The sequence below is a fragment of the Nothobranchius furzeri genome, chromosome 12, assembly GCF_043380555.1.
Source record: "Nothobranchius furzeri strain GRZ-AD chromosome 12, NfurGRZ-RIMD1, whole genome shotgun sequence".
Classification (NCBI taxonomy): Eukaryota; Metazoa; Chordata; class Actinopteri; order Cyprinodontiformes; family Nothobranchiidae; genus Nothobranchius; species Nothobranchius furzeri.
In genome coordinates this window covers 8998608-9016492 of record NC_091752.1, presented here as the reverse complement: position 1 = coordinate 9016492, position 17885 = coordinate 8998608, and the positions used below count along the sequence as shown (strand labels likewise).

General features: G+C 41.0%; 1 protein-coding gene across 1 annotated transcript in view; it reads left to right on the top strand.

Annotated features, from left to right (window-relative positions):
- The window catches only part of LOC129160615 (uncharacterized), a 33319-nt gene that overhangs the window by 11166 nt on the left and 4268 nt on the right, over positions 1-17885 (top strand). The window contains exons 11-18 of the mRNA XM_070541909.1: positions 3248-3337; positions 4296-4385; positions 11689-11739; positions 13218-13323; positions 13440-13519; positions 13603-15667; positions 16312-16497; positions 16578-16625. Of these exons, the coding sequence (XP_070398010.1) occupies positions 3248-3337; positions 4296-4385; positions 11689-11739; positions 13218-13323; positions 13440-13519; positions 13603-15667; positions 16312-16497; positions 16578-16625 (2716 nt within the window). The remainder of the gene's footprint in view (positions 1-3247; positions 3338-4295; positions 4386-11688; positions 11740-13217; positions 13324-13439; positions 13520-13602; positions 15668-16311; positions 16498-16577; positions 16626-17885) is intronic.

Here is a 17885-nt window from a genome sequence, read left to right as displayed (position 1 = left end):
AGGGCAGCATGAAGTGTCAGGGCTATGGCGTCATCAGTGGACCTGTTGTGGCGATATGCAAACTGTAGAGGGCCCAGTGAATCGGGCAGTGCAGAGCAGATGAAGTCCCTGACCAACTTCTCGAAGCATTTGCTCACGATGGGGGTCAGGGCTACAGGTCGCCAGTCATTCAGTGAGGAGATGGTGGAGGATTTGGGTACAGGGACAATGGTGGCCATTTTGAAGCAGGCTGGGACTACAGACAGAGAGAGGGAAAGGTTGAAGATGTGTGTAAACACTCCAGCCAGCTGACCCGCGCATGACCTTAGGACGCGGCCGGGAATCCCGACCGGACCAGTAGCTTTGCGTGCGTTCACCCTCCTGAACCACCTCCGCACATCCTCTTCAGACACAGTGTGCGCACTGACGTCATCCGCGGTGCGCTCACTGTCCGGTCTCATGGAGTTCGCTGTGTCGAATCTGGCATAGAATGCGTTTAGATCCTCACACAGAGAGGCCGTGGTCTGCGGTGTTCTGGTTCTCCCTCTAAAGTCTGTGATTGTGTTTAGTCCCTGCCACATACTCCGGGGGTTCTCAAACTGTTGCTCCACCCTGTCTCTGTACTCACGTTTCGCTGCTTTGATCGTCTTCCGGAGTTGGTAATGTGCGTGTTTGTAGTCTGATGTGTTCGCGGAGGCAAAGGTGGTGCTCCGCGCCGTTCGCACACCTCCATTAATCCAGGGTTTTTGATTTGGGAAGGGTTTAACTGTTCTGGATGGGACAACATCTTCCACGCATTTCCTGATAAATCTGCAGACTGAGTCTGTGTACTCATCAATGTCTCTAGCAGCTGCGTGAAACATTTCCCAGTCCGCGTTATCAAAACAATCCTGCAGTGTAGACTCCGATTGGTCCGACCAACAATGCACCGCCCTCAGGGTTGGAGCTTCCCGTTTCAGCTTCTGTCTGTAGGCAGGTATAAGCAGGATGGAGCGGTGATCTGATTGGCCGAATGGGGCGCGGGGGAGGGCTTTGTACGCATCTCGGAAAGAGGTGTAGCAGTGGTCGAGTAGCCGATCTCCACGTTTATTGAAATGGATGTGTTGGTGTAGTTTTGGTGAGACTTTCTTCAGGTTACCCTTATTAAAGTCCCCGATCGTAATAAACGCCGCCTCTGGGTGTGCGGTTTCCTCATTGCTGATCGCGCTGTACAGTTCTCTGAGTGCTCGGTCAGTGTCGGCTTGTGGGGGAATATAAACAGCCGTCATAACCACCGCTGTGAATTCTCTCGGTAGCCAGAATGGCCGGCACTTAATCATCAGGTACTCTAGGTCCGGAGAGCAGAAGGATTTGACCGGGTGCACGTTCGCATAATCACACCAGCTGTTGTTGATCATGAAACACACACCACCACCTCTGCTTTTCCCAGTAAGCTCCTGTGACCTGTCCGCGCGGTGCACGGAGAACCCCAGTAGTTGTGCTGCGGGATCCGGTACTTTGTCCGATAGCCAGGTTTCTATGAGACAGATCGCGCTGCAGTCCCGCATCTCTCGCTGGAATGAGATCCGAGCCCGAAGCTCGCACAGCTTGTTCTCCAGGGACTGCACATTAGCCAGTAGTAAACTGGGTAATGGTGGTCTGTTAGTGCGCCGTCTTAGTCGAAGCAGAACGCCAGATCTTCTCCCTCTGCGTCGGCGCTTGCGGCCTCCACGGGCCCATAACAAAGGCGTCTCAGGTGAGATGAATGGGGGATCTGCAAACGGCGGGTCCGTGATGAAAGACCTGAACTCCGGGAAGCAATGAGAAACTCTGTCTTTTATGTCCAGTAAGGTTTGTCAGTCGTACACAAGGATACATGTGCTACTCGTGAAAAAATAAAGAAAGAAAAAGTAGTAAACACAAAAAACAACTGTTGCTTGGTGGAGCTCGCGACGAGGCAGCCATACTCGGCGCCATCTTGGAGGCATCACCATCACCATTGCATTTGGATAAGCTGTTATGTTTTGGTTTAGAGTTCATCGTTTTTGTGGTGCAGATCTCCCTTTTATTACATTTAGAGTGTTGTTGGTTTTCGGTTTAGTTTAAAATATCACCTTAAGTTTGGTTTAACCACCCAGTTTAGAGTTTGGACCTTTGGAGATCCTTATTTTGGTCCAGAACCCTGTAATCTTTGCCCAGTGGGACATCCCAGGTTATTTGTACTTTTGTTTTAATTCCCCACAGGCAGAATTAGTTTTATTATTCCCAACCTGTGGATGGAAAGATTTAGGTTTTTTGTAAATAAACCTGATCATCATTTTAACTTTTAAATCCCGTTATTGTCCCTTCCTTTTTGCACACGAGCTAAACTCCCCAGGAAGGATCGTAACACCACTCGCCTCACACACATAAGGGACCAAACAAAGCATCATGGAGACACTCCGTCTTCTACCACCTCTCAGGCAGCAGCCTGCACTCCCAAGTTCTATATGTCACCAGAACATAACCAACCAACACAATAAAAGCAGTGTTTTACAAAATGGAAGGCCTGTAGTGTTCATGTGGACCTTCGTAGGTTCAGTGGAATTATACATTGTCTAGCCCAAAAAATGTCACCACCAAAAGAAAAAGCTAGCTGTTGCACTTATGCGCAGTGGGCAATATTTTACTCAAATAATCCAAATGGCTGTGTACATGCACGTCAGTTGGGATGATGATCGGACAAAACCACCTCTCAATTGGATTGAAACTTCATTCTGATCGGGCTGAATTGGATCAGAACATTTCGATTGACATGTTTACATGTAGAATTTTTTATCTGATTGGGCGTTCAATCTGAATAGTTGTGCCCATGTAAATGTGGCTACTGACAGTTCTTAAGTCATATTTAGTTCCTTAGATGTTTTCACTGCCCTATTCATGCTAATCATTTGACCCTTCTCAAAACAGACGAACATCTTTTACACGACCACCAGATGTGTTTTTCTACATGGCTGTTTAAGAAATGAGAAGCAACTCACTGCAGCAGTTGGAGTTAAATAACTTGTTGCCAGTTGAAAGATTATCGCCCATGCAGTAATTATCCAATAGGAGGCTCCTCTCTGTTTGCTTAAATAAATCTAGGTGGCAACTTCTTTTTTAGGCAAGGCAGTGTGTTTGCATTCTAATGCAGTAAGAATTTTCTACACGTTTTTATATATAGCGTAAATGTATAAAAAACAAAGCTACAATATGGGAACAGCAGTTTGTCACTAACTTGTATTGAGTAGCTGATGCTTGTCTGATGCAGGTCTCACCTGAGGCAATCCAGAGTCAGATGCCGGAAGACAACCTGAAGCAGACTGATCCCAACCTGATTTCTACCAACAGGAATGCAGAGGTGATTTCTATTTAATAATTAGATGATATATGTAACTTGTTGTAAGATGTTAGTCAACCACTCTTGTAATTAGTGTGTAAGTGTATCTGAGTGTTATGTGATTTACATGGACACTGGTTTGTCAGGACAGTCCCAAACAGAGGTTTTCATTTTAGTAAGCCATCTGTCTGTGGGGGTGTGTGTGTGTTTAGTAGCTTTCTATCCTATTGTTGTTTAGGAGGACCATTGGGTTTATGTGGACCTTCGTAGGTTCAGTGGAATTATACATTGTCCAGCCCAAAAAATTTCACCACCAAAAGAAAAAGCTAGCTGTTGCACTTATGCGCAGTGGGCAATATTTTACTCAAATAATCCAAATGGCTGTGTACATGCACGTCAGTTGGAATGATGATCGGACAAAACCACCTCTCAATTGGATTGAAACTTCATTCCGATGGGCCGAATTGGATCATAACACTTCGATTTACATGTTTACATGTAGAATTTTTTATCTGATTGGGCGTTCAATTTAATTGTGCCCATGTAAATGTGGCTACTGACAGTTCTTAAGTCATATTTAGTTCCTTAGATGTTTTCACTGCCCTATTCATGCTAATCATTTGGCCCTTCTCAAAACAGATGAACATCTTTTACACGACCACCAGATGTGTTTTTCTACATGGCTGTTTAAGAAATGAGAAGCAACTCACTGCAGCAGTTGGAGTTAAATAACTTGTTGCCAGTTGAAAGATTATCGCCCATGCAGTAATTATCCAATAGGAGGCTCCTCTCTGTTTGCTTAAATAAATCTAGGTGGCAACTTCTTTTTTAGGCAAGGCAGTGTGTTTGCATTCTAATGCAGTAAAAATTTTCTAGACGTTTTTATATATAGTGTAAATGTATAAAAAACAAAGCAACAATATGGGAACAGCAGTTTGTCACTAACTTGTATTGAGTAGCTGATGCTTGTCTGATGCAGGTCTCACCTGAGGCAATCCAGAGTCAGATGCCGGAAGACAACCTGAAGCAGACTGATCCCAACCTGATTTCTACCAACAGGAATGCAGAGGTGATTTCTATTTAATAATTAGATGATATATGTAACTTGTTGTAAGATGTTAGTCAACCACTCTTGTAATTAGTGTGTAAGTGTATCTGAGTGTTATGTGATTTACATGGACACTGGTTTGTCAGGACAGTCCCAAACAGAGGTTTTCATTTTAGTAAGCCATCTGTGTGTGGGTGTGTGTGTGTTTAGTAGCTTTCTATCCTATTGTTGTTTAGGAGGACCATAGTGTTTATGTGGACCTTCGTAGGTTCAGTGGCATTATACATTGTCCAGCCCAAAAAATGTCACCACCAAAAGAAAAAGTCACACATATGCTTGGATGGTGTCCAAATTTTAACACCGGCCAGCTTCCTCCACACCTTGGTGTACGGTAATACCGGGACTGATTTAAAAATGATGATGTAAGCCTCAAGTGGAATTACTGAGCTGTTAGTTTGGACCTTCATCGTTCAGAACCTGAATAACAAACACTATTACTAAAACAATAACAACATAACACACATAATATTAACAACTTAAGGAAATGCAGCTTATAAAATATTTTCTTCTGAAAAACCGGAATTCAACCTCCAACTGCTGAAAACTTGCTTTGAGCTTGTGGCCGACACCCATTTACTTCGTGGTTAGTCTTGACATCTAGGGAAGCCTGGCAGCTTATTTTTCACCAGCAAAGTGCGTTTTCATCATTTTTAATAACAGGCTCCAGACAGATCTGCTCTTCCAGCTACGGTTCACTCCTCTGCTGTTCTGACGGGGCGTGCATCTTTCGCCGTCATCTTTTGTTTTCACAAATTGCATCATTAGTGTTTACCTGCTCTCCTTTAAAGTTTGCTTCAAACCCAAAATACTCCCAAACTGCAGAACTTGTGTTGCTTTTAGACACCAAATCAGATGGTGCGCGAGCTTTTAGACACCAAATCAGCTGGTGCACGAGCTTTTAGACACCAAATCAGCTGGTGCGCGAGCTTTTAGACACCAAATCAGCTGGTGCACGAGCTTTTAGACACCAAATCAGCTGGTGCACGAGCTTTTAGACACCAAATCAGCTGGTGCACGAGCTTTTAGACACCAAATCAGCTGGTGCACGAGCTTTTAGACACCAAATCAGCTGGTGCACGAGCTGTCATTTTTCTCTCGGTGAGCCGTCCTCCGAGCTGTCGATTGACAACATCGCGTTCATAAACTTCATGGAATATCTCTAAAAATTGGACAAAACATTTTAAATTATTTAAATACTACAAAAAATTCAGGCATGCTTCTGTTTTTTATATATTAAAAATGTTCATCTTAATTTTTTTATCCTCATCTCGTACGTGCACTGTTTTTATGACTATTGGAACTGACACTATTGCTTTTTTTTTTAACACCGGCGGTAACGCCGCCCAAGCCTAGTCACACAATCTAATACTTGTTTGGACTGCCTTTAGTTTTATTACAGCACACATTTGCTGTGGCATGGTTTTTATAAGCTTCTCCAACGTCACCAGATTTATTTCTATCCAGTGTTGCATTAATGTCTCACCAAGATCTTGCATTGATGGTTGAGTCTGACCGCTGCACAAAGCCTTCTCCAGTGCATCCCAAGGATTCTCAAAGGGGTTAAGGTCTGGACTCTGCTGGCCAAACCATGTGTGAACATGATGTCTCATGCTCCTTGAACCACTCTTTCACTATTTGAACCTGGTGATTCAGTATATTCAAGTAGTCAGCTGACCTAATTTTTAGAGCACATCCTGCTGCTGAACCTAGACAGGGTTCCCACCCGTCCTGGAAGATGGTGGACCAATTTTCCAGTCATGGAAAACACATGGAAAATGCTAAAAAAAGGAAAATGTCCTTGGAAATGTTTGAGTTGTCCTGGAAAATTATGTTCCCTCTTTGTGAATAAATACAAATGGGTATACATTTTACCCATGAATTTTTGTTTTCAGCTGAAGAAGGGCCAAAGCTAGCGACTCTCAGATTGAGTGCTGCTGTATTGCCGTATATCGAGTGAGAGGTTTTTCCTCCCGCTGTCTGTGTTTAGTCACTATGGTGACCAGAACAGGAGAGTCCTGCATCCTTATGACTTTCTTATGTCCTCTAAATTGAAACTCATGTTCCGCATTATTGGTGGTCTCCCATTTTGAGTTTAAGTCTGACAAATAAACTGTGAGGAGAAAGCTGCCCATTGCCATCAATCAAACTAGGAGGCGGGACTTTTATGCAAGTTCGGAAATGTATATCCATTTCAGCAATATAATTGACAAACAAAAAACAGTTAAAGATTTGTATAAATATTTCAGTCCCAAACACATAATTCATCAATTTATTCCATTATGTAAGTCATGCCTGTTGGTATGAGCAAATACAATTAATTTGAAAGTTTTGTCATATTTTCTAAAGTTAGTGACTGATTGCAAATACAGCTTGAATGTGAGAGTTTGGACTTTTAAACTGATATCAGTATGTAAAATAGCAGTGTATGAACTAAAGTAGTGAATCACTTCTGTTTTTGTTTTGTTACATTGCAAATAAAGGAAAGCATGTGGCATAGGGAGCCGAAGTCACGCCCATCTGCTTCTGGACCATGTGTCCCCAGAAGAACAAAAAAAAATGAATGCAAGTCAATGGGGCTAAAAACACAATTTTCTTATTCCGCTTGTTATGTGCCATGGTATTCACGTTTATGTCCATGAATTTTAGAGACTCATTTTGATACCAAGAAAGCACTTATTTTCCAACTGGGGGAAACGTTATTTTAGGTTTTGTGTGGAAAAAAGTCCAGGACTACAAATGCGCATCACAAAAGTGACGTCATCGAACTAGACATGGACAAAAACGGAGGGAAAAGGGCTATAAGTTTAGCGAACTTCAAATCCTTCCTTCAGGAGGAAAGAACCACCATACATTTGGCCATGTGATGAGTAGCAGCTATGCTAGAGAAGAAGATATTCTGTAGTGATGTCATATATGCGACGTGCCAAGGTCCAAGTTATACTCATGCTAATTACGAACTTTTACAAGCTGATAAATCTCAAAGTGTGTGACTGGCGTGGTTGAAACACACATTACTTTTCATTTAAATTGCAGTACAGAATTGAGATTCAGCACGTAAGGGAAAGTGGATTATGTAGAAGGGGGTGAATATGTTGCTTTTAAGCTTAATATATTATCTTTACTTATGACCAATGTAGCGTCACTGAAGGGCCTGATTCTTGACCCTCAGGTCAGAGACACAGCCTGGGTCACCTTGATCCTGGCTACTACTCCGATCTACAGTGTTTTCCTCACAGGAGACTGAGTCAGTCTACCACCCCTTTAATCTGATTGCCAGCCCTTATCTGACTGATTCCATTCACAGGAAGAGAAGGACACTTTTTTTAAAAGACTAATTTTTAATTAACTCTTTTCACTGTATATTACAATGTTCATAAATAATCATCATGGTTCATTATAACAGTTTAATTACTGAAATGAATTTATTCTTTGGTTAATAATTATTATTTATGATAATCAGTAATGTTTAACAGTGACAAGAAGATCATCTGCACTTATACACAATCATACAGGACCAGTAATCAGGTTAAGGTTAACTGCACTCACACGATTCTTGTCCCATGACACCAGAGCTTTCTATCTTGGGGAAGGCGTGCCTCTGAGGTATGTTAAATCTTCCTCTACATGTCAAAACCTGATTCGTTAGAATAGGAAATGCCCATCTTATAAAACAGAACACTCAGCATTTTGCGAGTGAGTTCTAGAGAAGTGGGACGGCCGCCCACACGCTCTTTAACCAACAAGCGATTTCTGTCACCCTGGCAGAATTGCTCAGACACAGCGACACCTGCAGAACAAAGATGACGCTACGAGATTCCTTAAGAATCTGCTCAGACGCCAACCAAATCCACCTGTGTGCCTGTGGCATCTCTTGGACCAGAGAGGTGGTACCACTGGTCTTCCTATCGGACCGAGTACCCTGAGGCTAAACAACATCCTCCCTTGACCTCCGGATCCACCAGAGGGTCGTCTGAACGGTGAGGTAAACACAGATTGGGTCTGAATGCTTTTTGATAACAACTTAGTTATTCGCAAACCAAATTATTTTCCACCCAGAACGCTCCTCTCTCCAAGATACACGTTCTGATACATTACATTCACCTGCAAACAAACACACTTCACCTTAGATCCATCCAAACACAGGGTTGCTATTTAATACCAAAGCTTTTATAAATTGTCTCATAAATTGTCATGTTTAAATTGTTAGTAATACATTTCTTAACTTTTTAAACTTGACTCTTCATTGAAATAAACAGAGTGTGTATATTGATCACTGAACGAGCAAAGATCTTTTGATCTTCTGAATTAACAAATAACCTCTGCTATTAAATTAAATCTTTAAAATTAAATATTACTCTTTTGATTAAACGTAGACCAAGCAAGTTGGTGTATGAATTTATATCTATTAAATATATCTATCCGTATATGTATATATGCATGCAAATTCCATTATATAATTTGTTTGATCTTTCTTGGGACCTAAAACATAAGCTGACAGTAACAGCCCTTAGTTCCTAAATATGTAGTTCATCAACGCTACACCAATAAGCTGTGATATTCTATATATATATAGGATATAAATTTTATTAGTCTTTGAATGTTTAATCAGAAGATTCTAGGATTATTTGATTTTTCAGTGATCAAACACACTTCATATTAATTCAGACAGTCAGGTTTATAAAAAGTAAGACATTTATTTTCTAAACAAATTAAAAACAAGACGAGTTAAATATGATGAATTTGATGTATGATGATTGAATGGTGTGTGTTTATCAGACACCTTGTATCTAGAAGAAACTATGTTCTGGTTGTGAAAAGAATTTGGTCTGAATTAAACTATGTAGTTGGTTCTTATCAAACGGCATCAGACTCAATCTTGCTGTGTTCTACGTACCCCTGAGGAGACTCTCTTTCAGATCCGAGATGTCGGGGGTGTCGGGTGACCCCAAGGTACTGAAGTTCATAGAAAAGACTGCAGTATGACCAGGTCGGTCCAGAGTCATCTCCCGGATTACAACAGATAGATGAAATCGTTTGCGTCTAGAACAGTTGTTTCTGAATAGCTGAAGGAACTGTTTTTCTGTGTCAGCTGTAGAGTGTAGGTTTTGAGAGCTTGTCAAGAGATGCGGTGGTTAGTTTTCCCTCGGTGGCCAGTCCGGAGTTCTGCTCATAAACTAACTGAATCACTCAGCAAGTTTCTGTTTTAATATTCCCATATTATGATTACCTGGCCAATCGGGACATGCCATGTTAAGAGTTAACAACCCTCAGAACATCACACCTTCTTTCAGATAGAAGGTTCTCTGATTTGTGGGTAAGAACATATCTATGTGCATGAAATTACTTTAACTTTATCATCTCGTCATGTGTATTAAGTGTATGGCTGATTAGCTTGTCAAGTCACGTACGCTGGTTATCAGACAAATGGATCATTGTTGGACAATATTCATTTCAACCTTATTAACTTTGGCACAGAATAATCAAAACATTTCAATTAACCATATTGTTCATTTCATTTCATGATTAATTAACTCATATGAGCTGAAAATTTATTCAGAGGCCGGAGGAATCCTGTAGAAGTGATAAGGGGAAGCTTAAGGCCTTGAAACGGGAACAGTTTGTTGACAATACGTTATCATGTGTTCAGAGCTGCAGAGGCCCGGACTCCAGCTGATGGAATGGCAGGATCCGGCAGATTAAAGGCAACAAATATAGACTCCTGTCTCCATATCGGATACTGAAGATGTCAAACTGTACATGAAAAACTGACAATTTCTGGACGGTACAATTAGAAAATAGCTCTTTAAGCCCTGTTGATTTGCATAATTTTTTTTCTTCTTCCGGGGATCCATGAGCCGACCGGAAAGGGTGGAGACTTACGGTCCCTATAGTGAAAGACAACAATCTTTGAACAACTATAAAATCGATACAGTACAGTATCATATGTTTTCAAAATACATCGTGATATGAAAATATCACCCAGCCCTAGTTGTAATAACTTGACCCATACTGCAGCAACTGAAAGTCTTGAAAATGTCCTGGAAAATCATGTAAAAAAAAAAAAAAGTGGGAACCCTGCTAGACCTGACCAACTGCAGCAGCTCTGATCATAGCACTGCCCTCACAGGTTTGAACAGTAGGCAGCACTAGGCATGATGGGTGCATCACTTCATCTGCCTCTCTTCTTACCCTGATGCACCTTCATTCTGGAACAGGGTCCATCTGGACTCATCAGACGACATGGCACTCTTCCATTGCTTCAGAGTCCAATCTTTATACTCTCTAGCAACTTGAAGCCTTTTTTCCAAGTTTGCTTCAGTCATCAGTGGTTTTCTTATGGTTACACATGTGTTTGGTCCAAATCCCATGAGTTCCCTTTGGATTGTGCCTGTGGAAATGCTTTTGTTTTCACTATTAAACACAGCTTTGAGTTCTGCTGTTTTTCTTTGATTTGATTCCGCCAAACGTTTAAGTGATCACCAATCACAATCATTCTGGATTTTATTTTCGGCCACATTTCTTCCTCAAAGATGATTGGTCCCCACTATGCTTCCAGTTTCTAATAATTCATTGACCATTCTTAAGCCAATTTTAGTCGTTGCAATCTCCTTAGATGTTTTCACTGCTTGATGCCTGCTAATCATTTGACCCTTCTCAAAACAGACGAACATCTTTTACACGGCCACCAGATGTGTTTTTCTACATGGCTGTTTAAGAAATGAGAAGCAACTGATTGCACCAGTTGGGGTTAAATAACTTGTTACGAGTTGAAAGATTATCGCCCAGCCAGGCTCCTATCTGTTTGTTTAGTTAAATCCAGGTGGCAACTTATTTTTTAGGCAAGGCAGTGTGTTTACAGTCCAATGCATTAAGAATTTTCTACACGTTTTCATATATAGTGTAAATGTATAAAAAACAAAACAGTATAGGAACAGCAGTTCGTCACTAACTTGTATTGATTAGCTGATGCTTGTCTGATGCAGGTCTCACCTGAGGCAATCCAGAGTCAGATGCCATACCTTTTTTAACTCATAATTTTTAATAAATGACATTTGGGAGAAGGCATCATGAAATAAATTGGAGGGTGTCTTTTTGTAAATTAAATGAAACTTACAAATACAGTATGGATGCTGTTTGAAAATCTCAATGTTTAGATGTAAACTAGACAAAATAGTGTCTGTTAGTTTTAATTTGACGTATTATATCTGCATTATTAATGTCATTTAAAAGCATCTCAACAGAAAATTGTTTCATCTTTTTGCAGGATCTGAGTGAAGAAACCACTTTCCTTTCATCAGCTTGCAACGTGGAACAGGTACATCTTACAGAAAAATTGGATTCCCATAATGAGACAAAAATTATTCCTGTTTTTACAATGGGGTAAAATAAGTACTTAGTCGTCCCCCAATTGTGCAAGTTCTCCCACTTAAAAAGATGAGAGACCTGTAATTTTCATATGTATACATCAAATATGAGACAGAATGAGAAACTAAAATATAGAAAATGACTGTAATTTAATTTTTGTTTTGTTTATTATGGAAAATAAGTATTTGGTCTAGAGCAAAGTCCATGTCAATACTTTGCTATATACCCTTTGTTGGTGATGACAGAGGTCAAACGTTTTAAGTTCACAAGGTTTTCACACATTGTTGCCAGTATTTTGGACCATTCCTCCATGCATATCTCTTATGGGGTGTTTTGGGGCTGTCGCTGAGCAACAGGGACTCTCAACTCTCTCCAAACATTTTTCAAGGGGTTTGAGATCTGGAGACTGGCTAGGCCACTCCAAGATCTTGAAATGCTTCTTACAAAGCCACTCCTTTTGTTATCCGGGTGGTATGTTTGTGATCATTGTCATGCTGAAAGACCCAGCCATGTTTTATTTTCCATTCCATTGCTGATGGAATGAGGTTTTCACTCAGTTGTTACATGGCCCCATTCATTGTTTCCTTTATATACAGATCAGTTATCCTGGCCCTTTTGCAGAAAAACTGCCCCAAAGCATGTTTTCACACCCATGCTTCACAGGAGCATTTGTGTTCTTTTGATGCAACCCAGCATTCTTTCTCCTCCAAATGTGGCGAGTAGAGTTTTTAACAAGTTATATTTTGGTTTCACTTGACCAAATAACATTCTCACAATCCTCTTCTGGATCATCCAAACTCTCTCAAGCAGACTTCAGATGGGCCCTGCACGTGTACTGGCTTAAGCAGGGGGATGCATCTGGCACTGCATGTTTGAGTCCCTGGCTGTGTAGTGTAATACTGATGGTAGCCATTGAAACTTTGGTCCCAGCTCTCTGGCAATCCTCTGACCTGAATGACCTGCAAATCAATTTTCCCTTGAGACAGAGTTATGCAAGTTCAGTCAAGCTACTCCTGGACTGCCTCAAGGAGGTTAGAGCATGGATGGCTTCCAGCTTCTTATGTTTTAATGACAAGTGGACACCCCAGCACAGGACCTTTGTGGGACACCATGGGCAAGGGAGGTGGAGGACCGTAATTTGGAGATGGCTATAGAGAAGGAATGCTCAGACAGATTAATTCCAGCAGAACCAGAACAGAACTGTCCTCTGCATCACTGTGGGTCAGAAGGTCATTAGAGAACCTAAAAAAGCTGTTCGAGTCTAATGAGCTCTAGCCACAACCTTTTCCAAGATCTGGAAGATGAATGGGAGTTTAAAATAGGTCTACATTTAGTAGAAACAGGCTTTTGATTATCTGACAATTTAAATATTTCCTAAGCAAACAGATGTTTTACTCTAAATTACATGAATGTGTTTTCCTCCCACAGTGTCAAAAACATTACCTAGTTTGTGCAACTTTGTCATCATTGGACAAGTGTGCTCAATGTGTGGGACCGGTTTCTTCCATGAAATGGCTTGGATATCAGTGCAAATGTAAGTTATTTTGTTTGTACTAGGCCATAACATTTCTTGCCCAAGAACATTTTGCTGTTACATTTTGATGTTATGCTTTGTTTATTTCTAAATGTATTTATGTTTTATGTATGTAGTTTGTTCAACAGTCTGGCATGCCTACTGCCTTAAACGATTAAAAAAAAATATTCAAGACCAACTCCAGCATTCATCCCAGGTTATTATCCACATCACATTTTTTTAAATCTCGCTCTGGCCTAGTGTCACTAAGTACATAATTTTCTTGTTTTATAATTCCAGGAAAAGGAGCTATTTGAATATTCAGCTGGCCACTCATCAGACAAGGACACAGAAGTACTGCCAGAATCGCATGACATCTCAGACGATCAGTGTAATTCAGATGAGGACTATATACCAGATTCTGAAGATGAAGATGAAGATGAAGATTCAAAAGTTTCACTTTTGTCTAAACAGTCTACTGTTGGACAAAAAGAAAGAAACCTGGCAATACTTGATACTAATATGATTGAGGAGTGTCACACAATTTCAGAACCTGTACCAAGCCCATCACAATGTTGGCCTCCTATTTGCAGAGATAAAATGGGTGACAACGCAGCTGGAACATTAGGCCCAGCCACTTCTCTTGAAGACAGAGTCTCACAGAAAAAACTGGAGGGTCAAGACAAGCAGGAATCCACTCTACAAATGAGTAACAAAAACTTTTGCTTTGTTTGTGGTAAGCCACAAAGCAAAATCTCTCGTCATTTAAGAACCCACAAAGATCATGCTGAAATAGCTTATGCCTTTTCGCTGCCGGATGATTCCAAAAAACGCAAAGTCCTTGTAGGAAAAATGCGAAACAAGGGTAATTTTAGACATAACACAAAGGTTTTACAAGCTGGACAAGGACCTTTGAAAGTAAAGCGAATGCCAAAAGCTAAAGTGGAGTCTAAAAAGTTTATTCATTGCATGTACTGCCAGGGTATGTACATTCGAAAGGATTTGTGGAGACATGTCCGTAGATGTCCCTGTAAGCCAGTAAATGAAGATCCTAATGAAAAATGTGGAAGAACCAAAGTACTGGCTTTGGCTATGGCTCAAGAATCGACAATGTGTCAGCAGATTTCAGAGGGAGTTTGGAAACTCCTCAGTGTCATGAACCAGGATGATGTAGCATCAGTTGTGAGAAATGACCTTACTATCATTCAGTTTGCCCAGTCACTGTACAACAAACATGGAAAAGACCCTACCAAGTATGAGTACATACGACAGAAACTTCGTGAAGTTGGACGTCTCTTGTTATGTCTGCGCACCGAATTCTCTATACATAATCTAGAGGATGCTGTGAAACCTGCAAACTTTCAGAAAGTTGTGCAGGCAATAAAGACTGTGGCAGGATTCAATGAAGAAACATGTTCATACCAAATACCAAGCCTTGCATTGAAACTAGGACATACATTGCAGAAAGTCTGTGACATCATCCATTGTCGAGCGCTAATAGCAGAAAGTGAAGAACTGATCAGATCTACAGAGGTTTTCAAAAAACTATACAACTCCAAATGGTCTGAGTTAGTGTCCCATACTGCCTTGAACACTCTGAGTCAGGCCAAGTACAATAAGCCACTTACCTTGCCATTCACAGAAGATGTTCAATGTCTTCATCAGTACCTTAAAAAAGCTGGAGAAACCGCCTTTTGCAACTTGTCTGAGAAGGCCACTCCCAAGACTTATGGAGAACTTGCAAAGGTTACTCTTGCACAGGTGATTGTGTTCAATCGTAGACGAGCAGGAGAAGTTTCAAAAATGCACTTGCAAGGTTTTCAGAAGAGAGATGACACAAAGCTCCATGAAGATGTTGCCATGGGGTTGTCCAAGGTTGAACAGAAGCTCTGCAACTATTTCAGTAGAGTGGAAATCATGGGAAAGAGAGGCCGGAAGGTTGCAATTCTTCTCACACCAAAGGTGGTGGATGCTTTGTCACTACTGACCACTAAAAGAGACGATTGTGGTGTTAGTCCCACAAACCTCTTCCTTTTTGCAAGACCTACCTCACAGAGTCACTACAGAGGACAGGATTGTTTGCGTTTTTATGCAAACCAGTGTGGGGCAAAGCACCCAGAGTTTCTTAGGTCAACACACCTCCGGAAACATGTTGCCACACTCTCACAAGTCTTGAACTTAAAAAATAATGAACTTGACCAGGTTGCAGACTTCTTGGGTCACGACATCCGTGTTCACAGGGAATTCTACAGATTACCAGTTCCAACTACACAGTTGGCAAAGATTTCCAAGCTGCTTTTGTCTATGGAAAAAGGACAACTTTCCACTCTGCAAGGAAAGTCTCTTGATGACATTGATGTTGAAGGTTGGTAATGAAATGATCTTATGGAAAATAGTGTCTTATTTCAATGATTAAAACCTACCCCAAATCACCATATCTTAATGTAAATAAAGAAAAAAGTTTTGTTTTTAATATATATATATATATATATATATATATATATATATATATATATATATATATATACACACACGTGTAGTGTATACTATATTTGTGATACCTTAACTTTAGTCGGATATCTAAGGACTTTTGAAGTCTTGTATGTAGTGCTTCAAATTTTAGACCATCATTTTGATTTCATGCAAGACATTTAGGGCAGAAGTAGCTCAGGATGTTGAGTGGGTAAAGAAGTATTTGGAGGATTTGTATGACTGATCCCGGATCCCAGCAAAGAATTCAGCAGTTTTTTCCAAAGAGTTTAAAAATGGGACCCAATTATTCCCTATTTGACACTCAGATTTAAGGGTTGGATTCGAGGGTTAAACCACCCATTGGTTCATGAGTGCAGCCACCGCTGCAGCTCATCGCTCCCCATAGGGATAGGTCAAATACAAAGATTTAATTTCACCAGTGTGTGATGATGACAATGGGACTTTAACACGCTTTGTAGTCCTCTAACGGGCTATACAAGTGCAGGTTATTCATCACTTAAATTTTTATCTTATCAGATGAACTTGCATTGAGTGACACTGAAGCGATGGAAAGTGAGAGTGAATCAGACGACAGTGAGTCTGAGAGATCGGCACACGAATTTCGGAACACTGTACTTGTGGAAGCTGCAGACTCTACACCAACTATGCCACAGATGACGCCACAGAGGATGCCACAGACTACCCCTGACACGGATAACATTGGTAAGTTACATCTATGCAATAGAACTGTGTTTCTATTATAGGACAAGCATTTTTGATGTTTTGATATCTTCTCTTGACAGGAGTTGTGTCAACATCCTCAATAGAGGATGCCAACCAAACTTTGGATGGTAAGACACCTTTTAGTTTAGAGATTGTATGAATCAAAGTGCTTACAAATTTTAAAGCTGTTGTCATGCCAACTGTTCAGTTGCTAAAACCAAAAATAAACAGAGTGAGCAACACAGCTCTGTACATTTTCAGTGAAGTTCTGTTTTCAGCTATCCCTTGACTTTGAGCACTCCCTCCTGTGACTCCCTCAACCAGGGGGACTTCAATGCTCATGTGGGCAACAACAGTGAGACCTGTAAAGTATGGTTAGGAGGAATGGCCGCCCTGATCTAAATCTGAGCGGTGCCATCATTGGCTTTCATGATGAACACCATGGTCAGGCATAAAAGTCTACATATATGCTCTTGGCACTAGTAAACCGTAGGTCGCAGTTCAGTTACCTCCAGGCGGTGGTACCTTTCAATTATTTGTGGACTCACTTGATCTGCGGTCTCATGTCTTAAACACTCGCATGAAGAGAGGGGCAGAGCTGTCAATTTACCAATAGCTGGTGGTGAATTGGGTTCGATGTTGGGGGAGAATGCCAGTCAAACCTGGCAGGCCTAAATGTATTGTTTATTTTTATGTATTTAGCAGATGCTTTTGTCCAAAGTGACTTATAATGATGGTATACCAGAATCTCCTCAAAGGATATATGAACATATGCTGGAAACATCTGGAGGAATATTGAGTCAGAGTAGGCTGTGGCAGTAGGGTTGCCGCTGCCTGTCTTAGCAGCAACTCCTGAACTTGCTTAGAGATTAGGGATGCTGTCAACATGTGTCAACAACGTGTGCGTTTCATCCAGACACAAGAAAGCTCTTAACGTGGAATTTTTTTAAGCAATTTCATTCATAGACCAGCTCACCAGATCAATAGCTTTATAAAAATCTGAAGTTTTCATTAGAAATGCAAAGAAGTGCTATGGCAGTCAGACACGACAAAGAGCCTTGAAAAGATGAGTAGCGGTGGAGAAGAAATAACATCTGCACACTTCAAGAAGCAGAGGAGAAGACCATATTGGATGTCTGATTCTACCACTAAATGATCTTTCCATGGTCTACACAGTGAAATTCAGTGGGTTGCCAAAATTCTCTTTTCACTCATTACCTACAGGCTACACTCTGCAATCCCGCTATAGCCGATCAGTGCCCTGACCGGTAACGAGATGGCACCTGTGCTTGGAGTAGCCAGTTACCAGCCACATTTTCAAACTTTTCTCTACTAACCCTGTCTGTGCAATCCTCTTCAGTAGTGTCCCGACTACCATGTCATATCAT